The sequence below is a fragment of the Lathamus discolor genome, chromosome Z (assembly GCF_037157495.1).
Source record: "Lathamus discolor isolate bLatDis1 chromosome Z, bLatDis1.hap1, whole genome shotgun sequence".
Taxonomy (NCBI): Eukaryota; Metazoa; Chordata; class Aves; order Psittaciformes; family Psittacidae; genus Lathamus; species Lathamus discolor.
The window spans coordinates 20,351,352-20,371,794 of NC_088909.1; the positions used below are offsets into that span (position 1 = coordinate 20,351,352).

General features: G+C 47.3%; 2 protein-coding genes across 10 annotated transcripts; one reads left to right on the top strand and one right to left on the bottom strand.

Annotated features, from left to right (window-relative positions):
• Positions 1-88: 88 nt before the first annotated feature.
• On the bottom strand, positions 89-7,270 carry FBXL8 (F-box and leucine rich repeat protein 8). 4 transcript variants are annotated; one of them, XM_065661782.1, is made up of 3 exons: positions 7,250-7,270; positions 2,413-2,580; positions 89-1,885 (listed from the first exon to the last, which is right to left on the bottom strand). In XM_065661782.1, exons 2-3 carry the CDS (start codon positions 2,574-2,576, stop codon positions 910-912), a joined length of 1,140 nt encoding a protein of 379 aa, XP_065517854.1. In that variant the 5' UTR covers positions 2,577-2,580; positions 7,250-7,270; the 3' UTR covers positions 89-909. The 4 variants fall into 4 exon arrangements, with proteins under 4 accessions (XP_065517854.1, XP_065517853.1, XP_065517852.1 ...); XM_065661781.1 differs by lacking the exon at positions 7,250-7,270 and adding an exon at positions 6,389-6,635; XM_065661780.1 differs by lacking the exon at positions 7,250-7,270 and adding an exon at positions 4,612-4,731.
• On the top strand, positions 6,209-20,041 carry TRADD (TNFRSF1A associated via death domain). 6 transcript variants are annotated; one of them, XM_065661788.1, is made up of 7 exons: positions 6,209-6,722; positions 8,601-8,752; positions 11,338-11,615; positions 13,248-13,440; positions 13,860-13,995; positions 14,363-14,435; positions 17,120-17,199. In XM_065661788.1, exons 2-6 carry the CDS (start codon positions 8,611-8,613, stop codon positions 14,391-14,393), a joined length of 780 nt encoding a protein of 259 aa, XP_065517860.1. In that variant the 5' UTR covers positions 6,209-6,722; positions 8,601-8,610; the 3' UTR covers positions 14,394-14,435; positions 17,120-17,199. The 6 variants fall into 6 exon arrangements, with proteins under 6 accessions (XP_065517860.1, XP_065517856.1, XP_065517861.1 ...); XM_065661784.1 differs by lacking the exon at positions 14,363-14,435 and having other exon boundaries at positions 17,120-20,041; XM_065661785.1 differs by lacking the exons at positions 6,209-6,722; positions 14,363-14,435 and adding an exon at positions 8,447-8,512 and having other exon boundaries at positions 17,120-20,041.
• Positions 20,042-20,443: the final 402 nt, after the last annotated feature.

Consider the following 20,443-nt stretch of genomic DNA (forward strand, 5'->3'; position numbering starts at 1 on the left):
GGCTACAGATCCCATGTTACTTGTCAAGAGAAATTATTTGGCTCTTGGGTGAGAAGAAAGGGTGATAAAAACAGCTACACATACAATCTAGATGACAACAATATTTTTATTTTTATTATTTATTATTATTATTGTTGTTATTATAAATGCTTTGGATAGCTCTAAATAAGTGCTCCCAGCGTAGCTTTATCCCAGGGTCATTTCAACTCAGAAACTGCTTTTCAAATAGCATTCACCAAAATTTTTGTTACAATAGACCAACACACACGTCTCCTAATTCAGAGGTAAGATAGTTTGCATGCAAATGCAGGTATCAGGTGCAAAAACTGTTAGTTCTCTTGATTCTCCTGAGAAATACTAACAATGTAATAAAAGCAAAGTCTTTGCATTCAAATTTACAACCTGGAAATCTGCATTTCTGAGCAAGAGAAAGACAAGACGGACAAGGGAGTTCGCAGACTACATGTCTTTTATTACTACCTGGTGAATTGTTTTCATTCAGTGCTTTTTCTTCTGCTTGAATTTTCTAACATAATTTAGCTCTTGTTCTATCCCTCCAAAATGGAAGTTACCTGATAATGGGTGAGCTTACCATAACTGAAATGCTGGAAGTGGAATTATCAACGTTAGAATGCATTTTCCATCAGATGACCACAGTTCATTGCTATAGCTCACTGAATCTGCACGGCTAAGTCCCCCACTAGGCAGGAAATGGCTGCATTGATGCTGCCGCTTCCTCAAGTGTCTGTTTAAGTGGTTGCTGGGTGCCTGACACAAAGTGCTTGACTTCGAGGTTCTTTTAAAATGTAGAATCAAAATGAAGTTTCACTGAGCTCCTCAGTAAAAAACCTGCAAAGGGTAAATCTGGCTTTCCTGCTACATAAAGAAGCAGAGAACTAAAAAGACTGGTCACTGAACCGTTACTGGTTTCCAGGGGTGCCGTTCCTTGGTGACCTTCAGAGTGTACTGTCTCAGACTGGGGCAGTGCGTGAGGAATGCTTCTACCACCTCGTGGCTGACCATGCAGTAGCAGTGGATCTCCAACAGATTTCTGCACTGTTTAGCCAGATCCACTAGAGATGAATTTAAGTCATCTGAGGAGGTGGTTTGCAGCGTCAGCTTCTTTAAAGTACTGCTGTAGTTCTGGGTGACAAACCTAATCTGATTTACCATGTAATTATAGGTGTTAAGTTGCAGTGTGCTCACAGGTATATTCAGCTTTAGGATGTGTGGTATTTTGCAGGCAGGGACAGTATGATCAAACTCTAGGTCTACACAGAGTTGAGGATGCTTTTGGCTTACAGCAGCCCAGAGCTCTTCTGAGATCACTGGTATATATTTATCCAGACGCTCGCAGAAAATGTCTAAATGGGTGAAAGCAACTCTTTCAGGCTTGAGCAGTTCTTCAAATACATCGTCAGACAAACTGGCATAGTAAACCCCCAAGGCTGAGAGTCTGGGACATGATCTGAGAACTTTCCTAATGGTGTCTGGAGCCACGTTGCACACCAGGGTGCGGTTGTTGATGAACAAACTGTGCAGGTTTGGGTTAGTGGTAGCTAAGAGCTCAACAAGCTCATCATTGAGAGTGAAAGGCATCTGCCGAAAATCAATATGCTGAAGATCTATCTGGTTTTTAGTGTCACAAATATTTTGTATGCTTTGTAGAATGTCCTGGCCAGAGTAGAAATAGGGGTTCTCCCCGTGGCACACAATGCACAGCTGCTGCAGCTTGTGGTTCTGCTTTGCCAACACATCCAAGATGCGTGTCACATTCTTCCGGTTGACCTCCTTGGACTGGTCAAACATGATCTTCAAGTGCTTGATTTGGCTAAGGAACTGGAGCAGGCTCTGCAGCATGCCTTCCTCATCCTCTGAATCACAGCTGGAAGGGGAAAACAAACTCTCAGTCACTGTGAATTGCTGAGCTTGGTGACCACAGAGCAGACACTCTCCGTTACCAGTGTTTCTGCAAGCATCAACAAGATCCCCCAGGGGTTTCTTCGCACTTGACCTGGAGAGTCACTGTGAGGCCAAACACTGAAGGAGTCATGAGGTGAGAAGAGTCAGTCCCCAGAAAGACCCATCAGAGAAGTATCAGGAGAACGACAAAAATTCAGTAACTTTGCCCCTTGTCAGTTACAAATAGCAACTTGGAACAATGTATGTAAGAGTGTAATATTTCCCACAGAAGTCAAACCATTAGCAGCAACTGAAAAAAACACAGCATGTAACACAATTTTCTCTATTATATATCAACAGGTGCCAGACATGTAAGATAATATCACACATAGAAGTCACAATGTCAATAATGTCATAGCAAAGTGACAGAAATGTCTGACAATGCACTGGAAACAATGATCTAGTTACACCTGCAAAGATGCTTGGACATTAGAACTCCATTGCTCTTACCTGATCTCTGTGAAGTACCAGACAGAGCTAGAAGATACAGCTGCAGCCCATTGTCTGCACACCTGGAAGACTGTGTATCTATCTCGAAGAGAAAGATAATGGAAAATCTGGATAAGGATCTCTTCTGGGATGCGGTTCCACAGTTCTGGAGCTGGAGCAGGCATTTTCCTGATTCAGACAGGAATAAAAGTGGGAGAAACTTCCAAAACTGCAATTAATTCTCAAAAGTCTCTGTTCAGAAAAAACAAACCAAAACAAGTAAAGACAGACACACATTAGGATTTGTTTAACACATCAAACCAGTGCAGCTGGATCATAAAAGAGGTCTCCATTTTGAAATTCCACTGACTTTTGAAATTGAACACAAAAATGAGGAAATCTATTGGCTAGTTGTTTTGCACAGTTTTTTTCAACCAGTCCTAAGAAGCTGTGTGATACTTTACAGGAGAAAACAGCCTCACATATCCATTCTTTACTGACAGTGATGCAGAAGGCCTATCTTAGAGACCATTAGCTGAACTACAATGGTTCTTGTCTGTGATGAGATCTGAAAGTCTGAAAAAAATGTTTTATTACTGTGAACCCAGTTCTCAGAAATCCACTATTCATGTGAAATACAATGCAGAAGAATAAGTGCTTGGGAAGAAGGCTTTGGTTTGTATCATCAGACTACCTAACTTCTTCATTCGCCTTCTTCCAAAGTGTGTTGTACCCATCTTCTGGATTCCCACACAAATAAAACCATCAACATGCCATATATTTTTAACCCTCTCATAAACAAGTGAGGGATTTTTGAATGCAAACAATCCTCTTCCTGGGCTAGCACTGGAGTGTGGATCTCAATGTGAGTTTCATGGCATGCCCTCCTGCTTTTGAAGCCCCAGGCCCTGGCATCACAGCATTATCTCAGCATCACTGGTTTCAGTTGAACAAAACCCTGCACTTCTAGATATCCTTGAAGCAGGAAAAGAGTTGAAACCATGAAGGAAGTAGGGAGTAATGATGCAGAAAACATAATGCAGAGAGGAGCACAACCGCACATTTTTCTAGAATAGCTTTGAAGTGTGACTCATTGAGTGTGATGTGGCAGGAGCATAGCAGCTCTATCTTATCTACCATCGTATCGTACCGGTGACAACCCCCTTTCCACCCAGCGAGAGCTACAACAGCCAAGGGCTACAGTGCTGCTTCCTTCCCAGGAACTTGTTTTAGCATTTTCTCTGACAATCTCCTCAGACTTTCCTACTTTTAGCTGCCTTTAACACTGCCTGTAATACATGTCTGTCAAAGTCATAGAATCAGGCAGGTTGAAAAAGTGCTTTAAGGTCGCCAAGTCCAACCATTACCCCAGGACTGCCAAGTCCACTGCTAAACCATGTCACTAGATGTTAAACTGCTCTTTGCCCTACATGAGATCTCACATGCTCGGCTCCTTTAATTGTCACTATGATATTTTTCCTTAAAGCCTGAGCCCTTGGAGCCACGTAAAAAGGACCTTGACTCTCTTAGAAAGTAAGAGTGATGTAGTGATTGCTTGGAAAAGCTTGAAAACATGGCCTGAGAGCAGGAAGGCAGGCAGAAAGACACGCTTGTTAGTGCTAGTTTAATAAAGCAAATGACTCAATCACCGAGAAGCACTGCTCACGGCCGGCGAGTGCGGTGGCTTGGCTTAGTTCCAACTTGGGTGCCTGCCAGGGCGAGGACGGCAGGGTTCGGACCACCTCGGATCTCACAGGACAGGGCCTTGCTGCTGGCCGCGGCGCTGAGCTTCGTCAGCTCTCAGCACAAGGAAGCAGGCTGGGAGCAGCGGCCGCGGCCCGAACAGGAACCGGCGGCGCTGTACTCAGGCGAGACGCCCAGCGCTGTGCGCAGGCAGCGCAGCGGAGCCCCCGCCGCAGAATCCCCGCCACTGCATCCCCGCCTGTACCCGCGGCAAGGGCACAGCTCTCGTACCTCTTGTTCCTCTTGGAACACAGCCCCTCTTCCTCTGCGCTGGCTGCCCGCGGCTCCCAGCTCCGGCTGCGCCCCAGAGGGAGGAGCGGAGGAGGAGATGCTAAAAATAACAGCAGGGAGAGAGGCCCCTTCCCTGCCCGGATGCTGTGCTCTCCTCGATGGGAGCGCCCCGTCCTCCTCCTGCTCCAGCACCCATACCCACCAGTTGCTTAACACCCCACTTCCCTCAAGGGCGCCAGCACTGACCTTTCCACACCGCAGCTGTGTGGAAAGGGGAGCCTGTCCTGCTCCAGCCAAGGATTCTCCATGAAGACACACTGCTGCATCCCAAGTCCCGCTGAGCTCAGCCACCCCCCACCCTGGAATCTTTCCTTCCCAAATGGGAAGCAATAGGGTGAAACACCAAGTGCTTATCAAACACTTGGACTTCACCCAGTGGGTTGATCCCTGAAAGCCTTCACTCAACAGAGGAAGAGGAACTCGGGTCTCAGCCACCTTTTTGGGGTTTTAACCCCTCATATATACAGAACAAATTACCCTCAAGGAGAAAAAGCTTGCGGGACCTATGTGGGTGATGGTCCCTGCAGCACCTCACCCTCTGCTTCCCACCTGGTTCTGGGAGCTGCTTCAGGCTTGCTTTGTGTAGGGGACGGTTGGGATGTCTGGGCTCATTTAACCCCATTAACCCTTAAATGCATGAACTCATGTATTGCTTCTTGAACTTTCAGCAGGTAAATGCCTGGTTCCCAGAAGCACCCGCAGTGCTGGCGCTGAAGGGGCTGGTCTGTTCTGCCTGCCCCTCTCCCTGCAAACCACAGCACCCAAGAGACCAGCCTGGATTAACTCCTTTCAGCAAAGTTTTTCCTTTGACAAACAAAAGAGCTTATATTGTTAAAATACTGTTGTTGTAAAATAGCATTCAACCTATATGTATTACTTATACATATGTATATAAGAAATGTTTTAGATTGCTTTCCACTTCTGTTTGAATGTCAGGTCTTTGGAAAGCCTGCACAAACTGACTGCAGAGCCAGAGTGACATCAGCAAGCATGCAGGTAAAAAACCAGGCCTCAGGCCCTCACCAGCTGGGGATAAACAAGAGAGCTGCTGCTGTTACCCCTCTGCTTGCAGCAGGACCTCCAGGCAAGACAAACACAGCCTGGGAAGGAAAATGCTAACAGAGGTTCACCAACAGAGACCCAAATCCAGCTCCTTGCTTTGCCCACTATAGAACCTCTGATGGACTTGGGAAAAGCTGCTTTATGCTTTCTACCTGTGCATTCAGTTTGTCAGAGGAACACTGTGGAGTTAACAGCCTCAGCTGGCTCACAAAGAGGTGGAAAATCATTCAGATCACTGCAGGAAGGACTAAAACAGAGCGCCCAGCAGAATCTAGCAGCCATGTTAACACCATCACCTCACAGCTCCTGTGGGAGAGACACAAGGGCCAGTCTCATGTCCCCACCTGCTTGCACAGCTCAGCATCACCTCTGCTTTTGCTCAGCAGGGTCCCAGAGGTCCCTTCCCATCAGTGCGAGACTCCCTGCTCATTTCTGTTGGGAGCTTTCCTCCTTCACCCACTGCACTCTCAGACAGAAGTGTCCTGTTGAGCCTGATGGATTTGTCTGGAGAAGGGAACTCCACACCATGAATCCCTCTCCCCTCCTGAGCACACTCTGGATGCTGTTGCAGCTGCTGCAGTTACAGATTATTTGAGGACACCTTCAAAAGGTGAGCTCCAGGGAAGGGATGGTCTAAGAACTGAACTTACTCCAGTGCTCAGTAATTATTAACCCAACCAATCTTCTTTTCACCATTCATTCTCATTAGCGGTGCCACGGCAGAAAGCAGGCAAGCGCCAGCTGGGACCCAGCAGCCTTGCAGTGCCATCAGCCACAAGCTACAGAGGTTATCCCAGCACCTCGCCTTCCCCCATCAGGAAGGACCAGGGGCACGCAGCCAGCCCCACTCGGGCTCAGCTATGTGACCAGAGCCCTTTCTAACCATCTTCTAGATCCTCACCTAGCGGGTGACCGAACGACCGGGACTGGGGGGTGTCCTGCAGCCACCGGAGCAGCCGCCTTGTGCGTGGGGACCCGGCGGTGCCAGGGCACGGCAGGACCGGCTCAGGCCCCTCCAGCACACAGCGCCCCTGCCGCCGGGCCAGCCCCTCACGGCAGCGGGCAGCAGGGGTGCGGCGGGGGCAGCGGCGGCCCACCCGCACAGCGGGAGGTTTGCTCGGGTGCCCCGGCGCCGCTTCCCCGTCACCCCGCCCGGCCCGCCTGCCGAGCAGCAGGCGGCGCCGCGCAGAGGCGGAAGTGGCGGCGCCGAGGCCGGGCAGCGGCGGTGGCTGGAGGTAAAAGCGCCCGGAGCCGGCGGCGGGCCCGGAGCTACCGCGGGAGAGAGGCCGGGGACGGGGCCGGGGCCGGGGCGGTTCGGGCCGGGCCGGGGGCGCGTCCCGGGGGGTCGGGTCAGAGCAGGGCAGGGCTGGGCCGGGTTTCCCCGGTGCTGCCCCGCGGGCACACGGCGGGGCCGGGGCGTTCGTTGTGCGGGTGAGCGGGGCCCCGCAGCGTCAGCGGCCTGGGGAGGGACAGGCGGGCACCGGAAGAACGGACTGCCGCCGCGGGCCGGTGCCTGCTCCAGCTCCAGCGCCTAGGTCTTCTCCCTTCCCCTCTTAGTCTGTTACAGGAATTGAGAAGCGGCCTGACAGCAAAGGACAGCAGGCAGCGGGGAGCGCTGGCTTTTCCAGAGCACCCCCAAACAGTTTGACCGCTGCTGCTGCTCACACCCACAGCGAGGGTCCTCGCTGCCGGCTGGGAATAGGCTGGAGAGCTCGCTTGTTGGGACAGCGCTGCCATTGCGCAACAGCAAGGGGCTCCTTACCTGAGTTTTTGGTGTCATTTCCAGGCTCCCCAGCATTGCCGAGTAGAACCAGGCGGCTGCTGAGGAGCAAGAGCCTGATCTGTGTGGGAAAGGGGCGTAGCGGCAGCAGGGTCCATGCTGCAGTGGTGAAACAGGGTCCTTGCACTGCATGTGCCTCTGCTCTGGTTGGGAGCTCTGGGGCATCTGCACTGGAAAGGATGAATCAATCTGTGGGTTAAATCTTTTAAACATTCCATGTCTGTAAGATGTAACTCAGATTTGTTACCTTCATTCTATGAGACACTAGGAGATGGGTGCCTAGATCCCAAACTTCCTGGTGTTTGGAAGCTCAGATCAAACTTAGACTGCAGAAGCCATGTGTATCCTCCTCTTTCTTCTTTACAAGATGCTTTTCTAAAAAGCCTGTGCAATGTGTAGCCCACAGCCTGGAAACACTCCCTCCTGCATCTTGCAGGCACTCCTTAATCTCCAAGTTCAGTGTGAATTTTATGATTCACTGATTATTTCCTGTATTTTCTGAACAAGTAAAAGGCTCCTGTTCTGGGCAGAGGTTCGAGGTTCAAGGTTCTAGGAAGGAAACAGGGTGGGCCGTATGTTCCAGTACTCTGTTGGACATGCTGCAAAGGATGGCAATGGTTCCCAGCCTCAGCTACCATCTGGAGGACAGCCAGTCCATGGGAGTTCATCCTTCTCAGCCTGGCAGTCCCTGGTGACAAAAAACCTTCACACCCCCAAGCTAAAGGGCGTCTGAAGAGAGAGATACTGTCATGTCCAGCAGTTACACTGTCAGTATTTGGCAGCCGAGAGAAGGCTGTTGGGTTGGTACAACTGGGAAGAAAGCTGGAAGGAAGGGTGCCTGTGGGAAAGCATCTGATGGTGTGCCAGAGGCACACACAAGCAGTCAGAGAAGGGACAGGACCTATGCCTGGAGCTGAGCCAAAAGATGTTTTGGTTCATCTTTGCCTGCAGTAGGGCTTCAGTCTATGTGAACGTGCCAGACCAGGACTGCTGGGTGCCCCCTGAAGCACCCCAGCTGTGCACCTTTAAACCTTCCCAGCTTGACTGGGCAGGCAGAGGCACGAGGACTGAAGCCTTTTGCTTCAGACTATCTTTGGACTATAAAATGTAAAATTAAAGCAGAGCTTTGTGAGCTGCTGAGTCTTTGGGACACCATGCCCCACTGTGCTGTGCTTTACAGAATAAGAGTAAATTCCTCAAAGGTGACACTTGCTTTAAGATCATCACCTCCTCTAGGAAATAAGGGTAAATCCCCATAATCTGTGCTGTAAGCACTTGCCCAGCATCAGGCCATTTTCCCTGTGGTCTCTCAGCTCACCTGAGTGTTTTGTAGGGTGTTGAAGATGGCAAACAGCTCTGCTCCTTGGATTGGCTGCGCTTATCTCTTCCTCCAGTCAACATGTAAGACCATCATTCTGCCGTCTCTCTACGAAAGCTCCCAGAAGAAACCTAGTGTGTTCAAGGCACTGAAGCTGGCATTAGCAGGTACCCATCGTTTCCGATACCTTGTCACACCATCTCATCTCTTCACGCAATGCCAGCCTTTCTTTAATCTCATACTCCTGGGTAAGGAAAGATGGTGCTGACTGTATTTAGGAAAGACAGTGAAGTGGAGCAAGTTCAGCAGAGGTCCCCCAAGATGGTTGGGGGCTGGAGCACTTGTCCTGTGAGGAAAGGCTGAGGGAGGTGGACCATTTCATCCTGGGGAACAGATGGCTTTGGAAGGCCTACCTATTGGTCGCTGCCAGTACCTAGAGGGAGAGGAGATACAGCCACACTCTTCATAGTGGTGCATAGGGAATGGAAGTCAACAGACAAAAATTGGAACAAGAGAGATAGACACCAGACAGAAAGACAGATATTTTCTCCATGAGGACAGTCACGCAGTTGCCTGGAGTGACTGTGTATTTCCTATCCTTGGGGGGTTTCAGAATGGGGCTGGATAAAGCCCTGAGCAACTTGGTCTGACCTCAGAGCTGACCCTGCTTTTCATAGGATGTTGGGCTAGAGACTTCCTGGGCTTCCTTCCAAGTTGAACTATCCAATGAGTTATCCTTCATTTATGAATGTTTGTTTAAACCCATTAACATAAGAGGGAAAAAAGTTAGGAAAGAAGATGTATTTCCTGTCTTTATATCACCACAGAGATTGCTGCTTTGAGAAGCTGATTTTTAAACTTAGTGTTAGCCAGTTCAGCTGAACTCTTTTTTGATATAAACAGGCACAAACACATTAGCTTGAAGTGTATATAACTCTGTTTACATCAAAAAAGGACTTGAGATGCAAATGGCCATAAAACTGTATTTCTCTATCCACCTTTGCACCAAGCTTACCACAGAATAATAGTAATTTTAAGAGTTTATCATACTTGCCTAGAAAAACTCCCCTGGTATTCTTTACCTGTCACACAGCTGAGCCCATATTGTTTAATGGGGCTTGTGTAACTTCTGTAATTTCTTCTGGCAATCATGAGCCTGTCCAAATCACTAGTTTATCCAGTACAAGGCTCCTCATCTTGCAGCTCAGTCCAAAGATGGGAACTGACAGGAAACTGAACACGATTGTCCTGTTAGGCTCGATTTATGGCTGCTTTATGTCATTGGCATGTGAATTTGCTCACATGTTAAAGGAAAGCCCATGAAACCACTAAATCCTAAGATACTTATTCAGACCTAAAAAGGACATGAAATCTGAAGCTGAAGTTTCTTGAAGAAAAGCAAGCAAAATCCTTTCTTTTGAGGTAGCTTCGCAGCTGTCTCATACAACATTCATAAAGGTTTCCATGTGTGTGCAATTTTTCCCTTCCCAGCCCTCTTACCCTGTTATGGAAACTTTTCTTCGACCAGCACTCACAAAAAACAAAGCATGAAGAAAAGAATAAAAAGACATTTCTAGTCAGCCACAGTGAATTCAAATGCCTCTCCTAGGTGCCGAGTCTCATGTCCCAGTTACACAGTTGGTCCAAACTAGACTTTCTGATGCAACCAAGGCTCTGTTAACCCTGGAAAGACACTGTTAGATCACATGCTTTTAAATGCCAGGTCACTTATTCTGCCTAATGTGGAGCACAGAAGTCTGCTTTGCCTTAGGATTGTCCTCCAAGCATGTCTAAAGAATGCCATAACATATGGTTTAGAAATACCTGATGTCGAGCAAGTCTTTGCTGGTACCTCCATGCAGCCCTGACAACAGCAGGCCAAGAGGTTAATTCAGATTTGGAAGCAGTACAGGAAGCCTCACACAGGCCTCTGCTGCAAAAAAGAGAGAAACACATACTGTAAACTGTCATCATCAGCATGTAAAATCCCTGAGGAGACAAGGTCAATGTGTACAGCTAATCAAAATTAAATTTTGCTGGGAGAAGGGAGACTGAAGGCTGGACAATTTCTGTTCTCCATGGTGTTTGTGCTCCCCCTGGACTAACTAATGTCAGAGGGTACATCCCTGGCTGCTTCTTGCTTAGATTTTACTATGAATTCATTCTTTCTGCAAAACATCTAAACAAGTCAAGGCCCAGTCTCAAGCAGCCTAATTCTTATGGCTGGATCCATCATTCCCCATTTGTGAGAGGTGTTGAAGGCTCAGTGCCAGCCAAAAATTACCTCCAGGCGTGGGGTGGAGAGGAAACGCTGGGTCTCTTTCCAGGACCTTCATCACTGCTTTAAACTCCAGTCACAAGGACTGAAGACTGACTGAGCACTCAGCTGGAATATGCATTTTCATGTGTAAAACTTCCCTGTGTTAGCAGTTTAGTGTAACCATTTCTGTCCTGGAAATGGAACCTCAAACTTAAAACCTCCCCTAATAAACAGTGTTGAGATAATTACCTGATGTGTAGCACCATAGGTCTTCAGCTGAACACCATACTTCATGGAGATGAATGAAGGCAGGGCAGCAAAAACTTAATACTTTCCTCTTGATTTTACACACAGGTTTTTCATTCCAGAGGACATCAGCACAGAGGTGACAATTCGAAAGCTGCTCCATTGCAGGCTTGGAGGTGGATGGGAGTGGGTGTGGGTTGTCTGACTCATGTGTGGATAGTGACTCTGCTCACTTCTCCCCGCCAGACTCCACCGGCAGCATAAATGGTGTGGACATGCTCAAAGTGCACTGCAGCCACCCGCACCTGATAGTCCAGCTCAAGTTCTGCAAGCAGGAGAACTGCCGCCAGTTCCTGCAGAGCTACCGGGAAGGAGCGCTCCAGGAGTCTCTCCAGAAACATCTCCAGCTCTCCTTAGCCATAAGCGCGGTGCCTCTTGAAATGGAGCTGAAGGCTGGCAGTGAGCACCTCGACAGCATGCTGAAGGATGAGGACCGCTGCCTGGAATGTATCTACAGAGAAAAGGTGAGTGGAAGAGGGAGGGAGTACAGGCAGCAATGAGGAGTGGTAGCACAAGACTCAGGAAGATGGGTGCAAATCTTGCTCTGCTGCAGTGTACTGGTTTGATGACTTCTTCATTCTTCAGTTCTCAGCTGTAATATGGAGTAAGCTCTGCCATTCCCCAGAAAAGAGCCTAAAACTGCTTACAGAGATCCTGCTTAATCACTGTGGTTTCTGTGTATAACAGTTAATGTGGCTCAGATGTGTGTTATTGCTGCTAAAATGGGGAATTACAGAAGGTGCAGTTGACAGCACAAACAAGTGTGCTCAATACACCTGCAAGGCAGGCAGAGTGCATAACGATCAGTGCTCAGCATCTTCCTCACCACCTTCCACACCTCAGAGCAGTGATGGCAACTGCACCTAAAAATGAGCCTGAGCGCAGTCTGCACATTATACCAACTTGTGACAGAGTGGGGGACACAGCATCTGCTGTGAGCAGGAATTGGCTACCCTTCTGAAGGCAAAGTCCCTCGGGAGCAACATCTGAAGTCTAGCTCATCGCACGCTTTGGCACTGACATTCTAATCCTGCTAGCAAGAATAGTGAGATCTTGACATCTTACCTCAAAACCAAGGCAGTTGGATGTGATTAAACTCACTGCCTTTTTCCTCTCCTCTTTTTTTCCACCTGGAACTAGCAACACCTTATAGCATCTGGTTCACAATCTGCTTGGGAAGATTAGGCACAGGAGCATGTTGTGCAGGTTGCTTTTGTGTGAGCACAGAGAATGAAACACAAACATTTCAGCCCTGGGCCAAACAACATGTGATATCCCATAGCCTGTCAACTTTGCTTTCTGCTCCCTCCTCTGCTGAACTAGCTGACTGGACAAAGGAGATGGACTTACTTTCAGTTCCCCAGTCTGAGAACTCAGTCTGACTTGTGCCTAACAGTGCAACAGTCAGAGAGGTGACACCAGGGCAAAGGCATCTGTGTCTGAGGGCAGTGCTGGGTACCTGCTGTATGTGAGCTAAACAATAGACTGAGTCAGAGCAGTCACCAGGTTTTACTCTTCCCATGTGCTTTTGATGTCTCTTTTTCTCATTATCTGCTTTTTGGAGGTCAGACTAGTTTTCTCTTGGTTAGTGACAAAAACTATCTTGGATTGGACCCAGGAACAGCAAAACTTAAGAAACAGAGGCAAAGAATGAGAGAAGGGGCAAGAGGAGCTGCCTGCTTTGGTGGCCATGAGCTGTTGGATCAGGTCACCCTATTCTGTGGGTCTGATCCTCATGTGGAGTAAGGCAGAAAAGCCATGCTGCCTCTGGTGCACCCTAATTCTTGCAGAGGGGTGCTGAAAATAAACATGGATTCGTACCAGCTTTGTGCAACTTGTAAGTGCGCACTGCTGCATGTGAGAAACCCAGGAGGGCAAAATTGCCTATGTTGTATCACATTACAGATTCAAATTCACACATTTATAGCCAGAACTCCATTAGAGTATCTTACTGGGTGAGTTTATAATCTGCACTCTAGCTATCTCATTGCTCCTCTCTTGGCACCAACATCTTAAGCTGCACCTTCCAGCTAAGCATCTACGGCTTCACAAGAAAGTGGACCTGGCACGCATCACTGATGCTGTTTGCATTGCAGCCAGACCGCCTGCGGGATGAGGAGATCACAAAGCTTGAGGAATGCCTTGAGAGCCTGATTGTTCACCATAGCATCAACAGCAACACGGCTGTAAAAGACTGCACATCTCTCAACTCTCCATCTCTACCTGGCCCTTCTCAAGGCAACTCCCTTTCCCCACAGGTCACCTTCACCTTTCAGGGACAAGAGTTCGGTGAGTAGCTAGAGCTGACAAAGAGCACCCTTGGTCTTCCTCATCTCAAAGCCCAAGAGCGAGTATTAATGTAACTGCATATTGGACTCTCAGATAAATCAGGGGTTTCTCAGCATCCCATAAGGAAGGAGTTACAGTAGTCCTAAAATATTGCTGCACTGCTTCAGATCAGGCTTCATCCTGTTTTCCTGTTAAGGGAAAGGCCTAAGCAACGCAGGGAGCTTAGATGTGCCAGGGCAGATGGCCATGAGCAGGTAAGTGTGTCACCACATGCTCCAGTTTGCCACCCAAGGCACCAGCACTGCCCTGGGCTGGCAGACTACATGGAGAGCAGAGCTGCGCAGCTTACACAGAGAGGGCAGGGAAACGCTAGGTGGTGAGGCTTACTCCAGCTGTCCTTACTCCTCTGTCCCTTTCAGACAACAGAACTCTCACACCAGATGACCACCAGAAGTTTGCCAAGCTTGTGTCAAAGAAATGGAAGCAAGTGGGTCGCTCTCTGCAGAAGAACTGCCGGGCCCTGCGTGATCCTGTCATTGATAACCTGGCTCTCGAGTATGACCGAGAGGGACTGTATGAACAAGCCTACCAGCTGCTGCTCAGGTTTAGGGAGTCAGAGGGGCAGAAGGCCACAATAGCACGGCTCATCGCAGCCCTGGAAGAAAATGGTCTCATCAGCTTGGCTGAGGAACTCCTGGGCCTCCATTCCAGTGAGGACTGATCTAGAGCCCAAAGGGTAGTGGCATTGCTAAGAGCTTTCTTGCTTCAGCTAGTGTAATGAGACTGCTGCTAGTGTCTGGGAATGTAAACTCCTGAAAATCACTGCAGGTTTCCATGCAGGTGGGGATGCCCAGGGGAGAGGTTCTGTGCTCACAGAAGCCAGCACAGACGTCTGACATTCCTTATTTCATTCTGTTTCCAGAAGTCAGCTTTACTTACCCATGAACTGGTGACTTCCTTCAGGGCTGAAATGTCACAGGGAAGCAGCCAGACAGGTAGAGAGCACAGGGGATAGTGGGGGAGAGGGGAAAGCAGGGGGGGATCTCAAGAGAATTTCTCTGGGAAGCAGACAGTGCCACTGTTTCTCAGGTTGTATCTCACAGCCATCACCTGGAGAGCTGCAATGTATTTTTAATACTGAAGACATTTATGCCCTCAGATGTGACATCAAGCAAAGGCAAAGGGGAAATTAAGGAAAAGTAATTTTACATTGTTTTCCTTCTTTGTTCTTCAAACAAGCAACATCTGTAGCAAGTGCATTTGTCCTGCGCTGCTCTAGTACAGCTGCTTCCCACCTCCCGCCACCTGAAAGTGTTCTTTTACCTGGGACAGTCAGAATCTTCCACAGGGCCCAAGATTGCTGCTCTGGAACAAGTTTCTGGCACTGAAAAACCAATATGGACAAACACAAATTCAGAGAATGATTCCCAACTTTTTCTGGACTGTGGTGAACAATAACATACTGACTACCTTGTGCTTAGCTCTTTTGCATCAGCCAGAGGGAGCCTGCATCTGTGAAAAGCAACGCAGTGCTGGAAGGAAAGTAGTCTCCTAGTCAGCAAGTGACCTGTGGTGTGTAGAGTGGAACTGCTGCTCCAAGGTGTATTGCAGCATCAAATACCCACCTGGTGCCAGCTCACAGAGTTGAGCAATCACCTCTGACCAGTTGGCTGCTGGTACCTTCCCTCACTTCTTAACCAACTGCCCATGGCATCTGGAGGTCACAGGAGAGGATAGTTCATGCAGTCGTGTGTCCCAAGTGTCAGGGCCTGCACAGAGCTTTTCCATGGCAGCATTGTCACTGTGTGACAGTTGGCCATCAGCTGCCGTGCCTGGATTTACCTGATTTTGAGGGTAAAAATGGCTTAAAAGACAAAGCACCCGAACACCAGGGCTGACTCATGCTTTCAGTTCCAGTGGGAGAAGCCAACTGTCTCCTGGGGGCCTACAAGAAAGCTGGGGAGGGACTTTTTAGAAGGGCATGCAGTGACAGGACAAGGGGGAATGGCTTTAACCTGACAAAGGGGAGATTTTGATTAGACATTAGTACGAAGCAGTTCCCTACAAGGGTGATGAGGCCCTGGCACAGGTTGCCAGAGAAGCCGTGGCTGCCCCATCCCTGGCAGTGTTCAGGGCCAGGTTGGACGGGGCTTGGAGCAACCTGGTCTAGTGGAAGGTGTCCCTGCCTGTGGCAGGGGTTGGAACTGGGTGAGCTTTGGGGTCCCTTCCAACCCAAACCAGTTGTGATAGGATGTATGATATGATATACAGACTGCAACAAAGCAGAGTTTACACCTTTGCCCATAATGTAGCACAGAGCAACAAGTGTCTAACATGACATGGGTCCTGTGAAGCACAACAGCATCTTGATTACCTTTGACATATTCCAAATGCTTTCCCAGTATATTTTTGCTTACCCTTTTCCATTAATTCTGTCCCTCTTTGCCCTTCCCATCCACAGGAATAGCAGTGGGCCTTGGAAAGTATTCCAGCGGCAGAGGGTGGCTCTGCCAGCACACACAAAGCCTGTATGTGTACATAAATATTCAGCTGCTGGCAATCATGGTAGGACCAGCTTTCAGGCAGTCCAGCCCTGATGGCCTCGTAAACCACAATTCACATCTTAATACTTCACTGGAGTCAAAGCTGTAATTCAGTAAGGAGGAACACAGCCTTGGGTTCAGGTGTGGACTCAGATCTGAGCTCCTGGGGTTGGTGCTGCTCCCTTTGCTTCTGCTGCAATGTATACTGTGAGCATCAGCCAGCTGAAAGCCTGGATGAGCAGGATTTAGAGAGCCAGCTTCTACCCAGCTGGGGTCCACATGCCTCACATGAGCTGAGCATCACATTCCTCGGTGTAAATCTGCAGATAAAAAGCCAGGCTTTGAATCCCCAAGGTTATGTACACAGTGTGGAAAGGAAACGGGGGGTTTAAAATGAAGAGGAGGTTTTCAGGGTGAATCTGATTCCTTTTTGCCCTTAGCTTCAAAGGAAGCAGGACTTCATGCAGGCACCATCTCTACAAAGACTGTTGCTCTATGACCTTTTATTAAGCCATTCTGTGTGGGTATTCTTGCAGTCTCATCTCCCTCATTCCTGCTCCACATCCTACCATCTCCCGTACAGTGCTTTTCCCAAAATGAAGCAAATACATGTCTGACAGTTTTGCTTTTAGGACCAGCACAGCAATGCTGATCTTAGGTCAGGCTGCTGTGGAACCATACATCAAAGCAGTTTCTTTCCTGCCAGAGCCAAACTGGGGCACTCTGATTGGCAGCAACCCACCTGGCAAACGGTATTTTTAAAACAAACAAAAAGTAGGCAGAAACTTGAATATTACTTTAACAAAAAATGATTGTTTAAAAACAGGGACATATGCATAAGCCTGGTGTTTCATTTGTAATGAGTATTTCTAATTTCTCAGACTACCTATTCATGTGCACAACTTTCATACAATTATAAGGCAGCCACTGAGTAGTGAGAACTGCTAGTTTTCATAGTGTCTGTTAATGCTCAAAATAAGAAAGGCTTATTATTCCGCATCTACTTAAAGTCCAAAATCCTTCTTTGTTGCTATTACTGTATTACAGAGGACATGAATGCTTTTTTTCTTAATGCAAACCTTATGTATTTTTTTGCTCAGCCAGCAATTGGCATATGTGTTTTCTCTTACTCACAGATTCCCTCTCAAAAGTGCCATTAAGTGCTGGAGCTCATGGCAACCTTCCTGGAATATCATCATCTTTAACAGCATTCACAGGTGCCTCCATTGCAGAGACTCGAATGAAAAGGGTTTTCCAGTGATATTCCATGGTGGAATTGTCCTGAGCACATGGCTGGTTTGGGACCATGGCAGTGGCTGTTTCATGCTGCCTTTTCTAGATCAGTCATCATCATCATCAGATGCAATAAAAACTCAATTCTGGTCTCAGGTGGACTCCTTCCTGCTGAAAGAACAGGATTTTTTTTATTATCTGGCACAAACTTAGATGAGACAATTTTCCCAGAAGCCTTAGTATTAAATAGGTCAATTGAATTGTGAGTATACAATGTCATTTGCATTGATTTGGCATTTGGCTGGGGCTTGACCCTGAATTTACTTGTCTTACCAAGAAGATTTCACGGTGGTTTTACACCAGAGTACAAAGACAAGGGAACTTGATTAAACAGGGAGGCAAGAAGCACTCACAAAGAAAAAAACATTAGTAGAGATTTGTTGAAAAAGTTAGAGGTGTGTCTTTGCCTTGAATAGTAATGCAAAAGGTGGAACTGAAGAAAGAGCTGTATGTTAGGGATACCACCAGAAACTCGGTGCTACATGCTAGATGATGTAGATAATAGCTAGATAATAAGCACCCCTGGTGACTGCCTGGCTGTCATACTGTTGGAAGAGGAGCACACTCGAGCTTTCTTCCTTGCCTGTGAAAAGTTAGTTGTGCGCATACTGCACCTACTCAGATGTGACATGGAAATGACACTCTCTTACTTCTCTTACATCGATTAGGTAATGTCTAGTGTGTGAGATAAGCCATGGGCATTGCTGCTGCTGGTGAATTTGGCCTGACCCCCTAACAGCGCTTTTCTGTGTAATGAGATATGTCGGGGAAAAAAGTAATATGTTTTCTGGGGGTGGTGGGGTTCAGAATCAAACATGCATCAAACCAGCACAATACTAAATGCAAATAAAGATGCAAATCAGATGCATATAAAAAAATAAACCAGAAAAAATATAAAACAGCAGAAACCAAGCTGAAATCAGTTACAGGAAGGGATCCAAGAGGGCTTTTTTGCGATAGAGATTGTTTTTGAAGTTTTAGCAATGTTTCAAATTTGAAGGAGGCTCCTTTCAGTCTGACAGAAGGAAATAAAGATCCATACAAAGGAGAATTTGAATGATTTGTTTTGGCATAGTTGAGCTACAGTGTTCAAAGGGATAGCAACAAACAGGAGAGTGAAAGTTAAAACACTCACAAACAGGTTGAGGTGAGGCATCTGATACATGAGTGTACATGTATACAGTGAGAGTACACCCTGATACATGGTTGTCACAAAGGAAAATATCAAAGCTTTCTGGAGGGCTGAGTCACTGAAAGGCTGACTTTAACCCTCTTAGGTGTTTGCAACAATACGCCGCAGATTAATTCGTCTGCTCAGTATCACAATGCAGCATCACAGCACATAAGGAATGTGCTCTCTTCCAGCAGCTTCTGTTTTCCCTTGCCATTACTGCTTAGAGTAGAGCAGTTTGTCGGGTGCAAACAGTACTTGACTCAAAAACAAGGATGGGTTCATTGTGATTGATCAGAAGCACTTCAGTATCATGAGCTGGACTTTAAAAGAATCATAAAATTTTCTTCTGGATTTTCAGAGCAAGTCTAAAAACAAACGTCAACAACTCACAGCAATACTTCCCAGATTTCAGTTTTCAGCTTCAACCCTACTACTGAAACAATAGGTATCTGGATTATCCATCAACCTTATAGCATGGGGTTGGAACTAAGATGACCTTCAAGGTCCCTTCCAACCCAAACCATTCTACGATTCTGTGATTAATTTTAATGCAAAATGGGGTGCTAATATCACAGCATGGCAGGTTACAGCTTTATTGAAAAAAACGAGAGCCTCCAAGTAGAAGTTTCCCAGAGTTCCTTAATTGGGAAGTCTCAGAACTGTATTCAGTTCAAAAGCTGGGGGATGTTGAGGCAGAACACAGAATATACTTTGTACCACTGTCAAGATATGGAAACCATAAGGCAAAAAAAAGTGCATAGGCTTAGGGCTGAGGGAAACTGCTTGTCCAGAGAAGGCCAAGGTGCTTGGTGCAGGCACTGTTCCAGACAAATATATTTTCCCAGTGTGAGGAAATTGTGGGGTTTTTCCTTACCTGTTAATTTTGGCATTCATTTCAAAATCCAGTTCAGCACTGACTGCCTGGGTCACCATATTGCCTTCCCTCTAAGGTACCTTAGAAACATCTCTGAGTCACACCCTGGCAGCTATCCACAGACTCTGAAACCCCGAGTGAGCATGTACAGCAACAAGGAGCCTCAGATTCACTTAAACTCCTGGTTTGGTTTAACTGAAAATACTGGTATGGCCTAGTATTGTACACATTTACCCAAAGAGACACCAGGATACGAGTCAAGAGGGTTTCTTCAGTCTAACCTACACAGTGGAGTGTGTAAGTAAAATTGGTGAGATACGCTTGTCCGATGTAAAACAGTGTCTGGCCGTTTGTCTTTTGTCTAGAGGTGGGCTCAAAGAGTGAGGCAATTTAAGGCCTCAAAAATTTTCTTCTCTGGTTTGAATTTTAAAGCCACTGGAGGCATTTGGCAATACATCTCTAACTGAAATCTGTAGGAGGTGTGTGGTAAAGTCCCTCAGTCATTAGTGGAAAAATCCCTTGCTGACTTTCTCATTCCAAATTTCTGCAATATTCAGCATCAGATGTGTATCAGCCATCTACAGCTATGGACTGCAGTGCCATGGATACTCAGGTCTAGGACATTTAACCTCCAAAGAATTGTCTTTCATAGTAAAAATTACTTTGGTCTATTTTTTCCTCTGTATTTTTGTATAAATAAATATTTTTTGATGAAAATTGCCTCAGAGACTTTCATTAAACACTTAATGCAGTAGTATGAAGGGAGCTCTCTGAAGTTCTGGCCACGCTGGCTATCACCAGCTCTCAGAGGAGAGGTCCTGCCCCAAGTCATACGTTTCTACTGACACACGAAGGCCAGTGCTCCACCTGCAAATTCACAGCTCTGATTTCAGGTCAAACCCGAGCTAAGCCGCCATGTTTGTTCCGTCTCCAGTTGCTGCTTTGAAGGTCAGAGGGGAGGTTTGTCCCAAACCTGGCACCTGGCAGAGCTCCCTGTGTTTCTTTCAGTGCTATTATATATCTGGGACTTCTCTGAGGCCACGGCATCGCTGTAATCCTAAAGTGCCTCCCTGTTCCTGAGCTTTACCGCAAGCTGCCTGCCCTGTAGGTGGGGAGCCA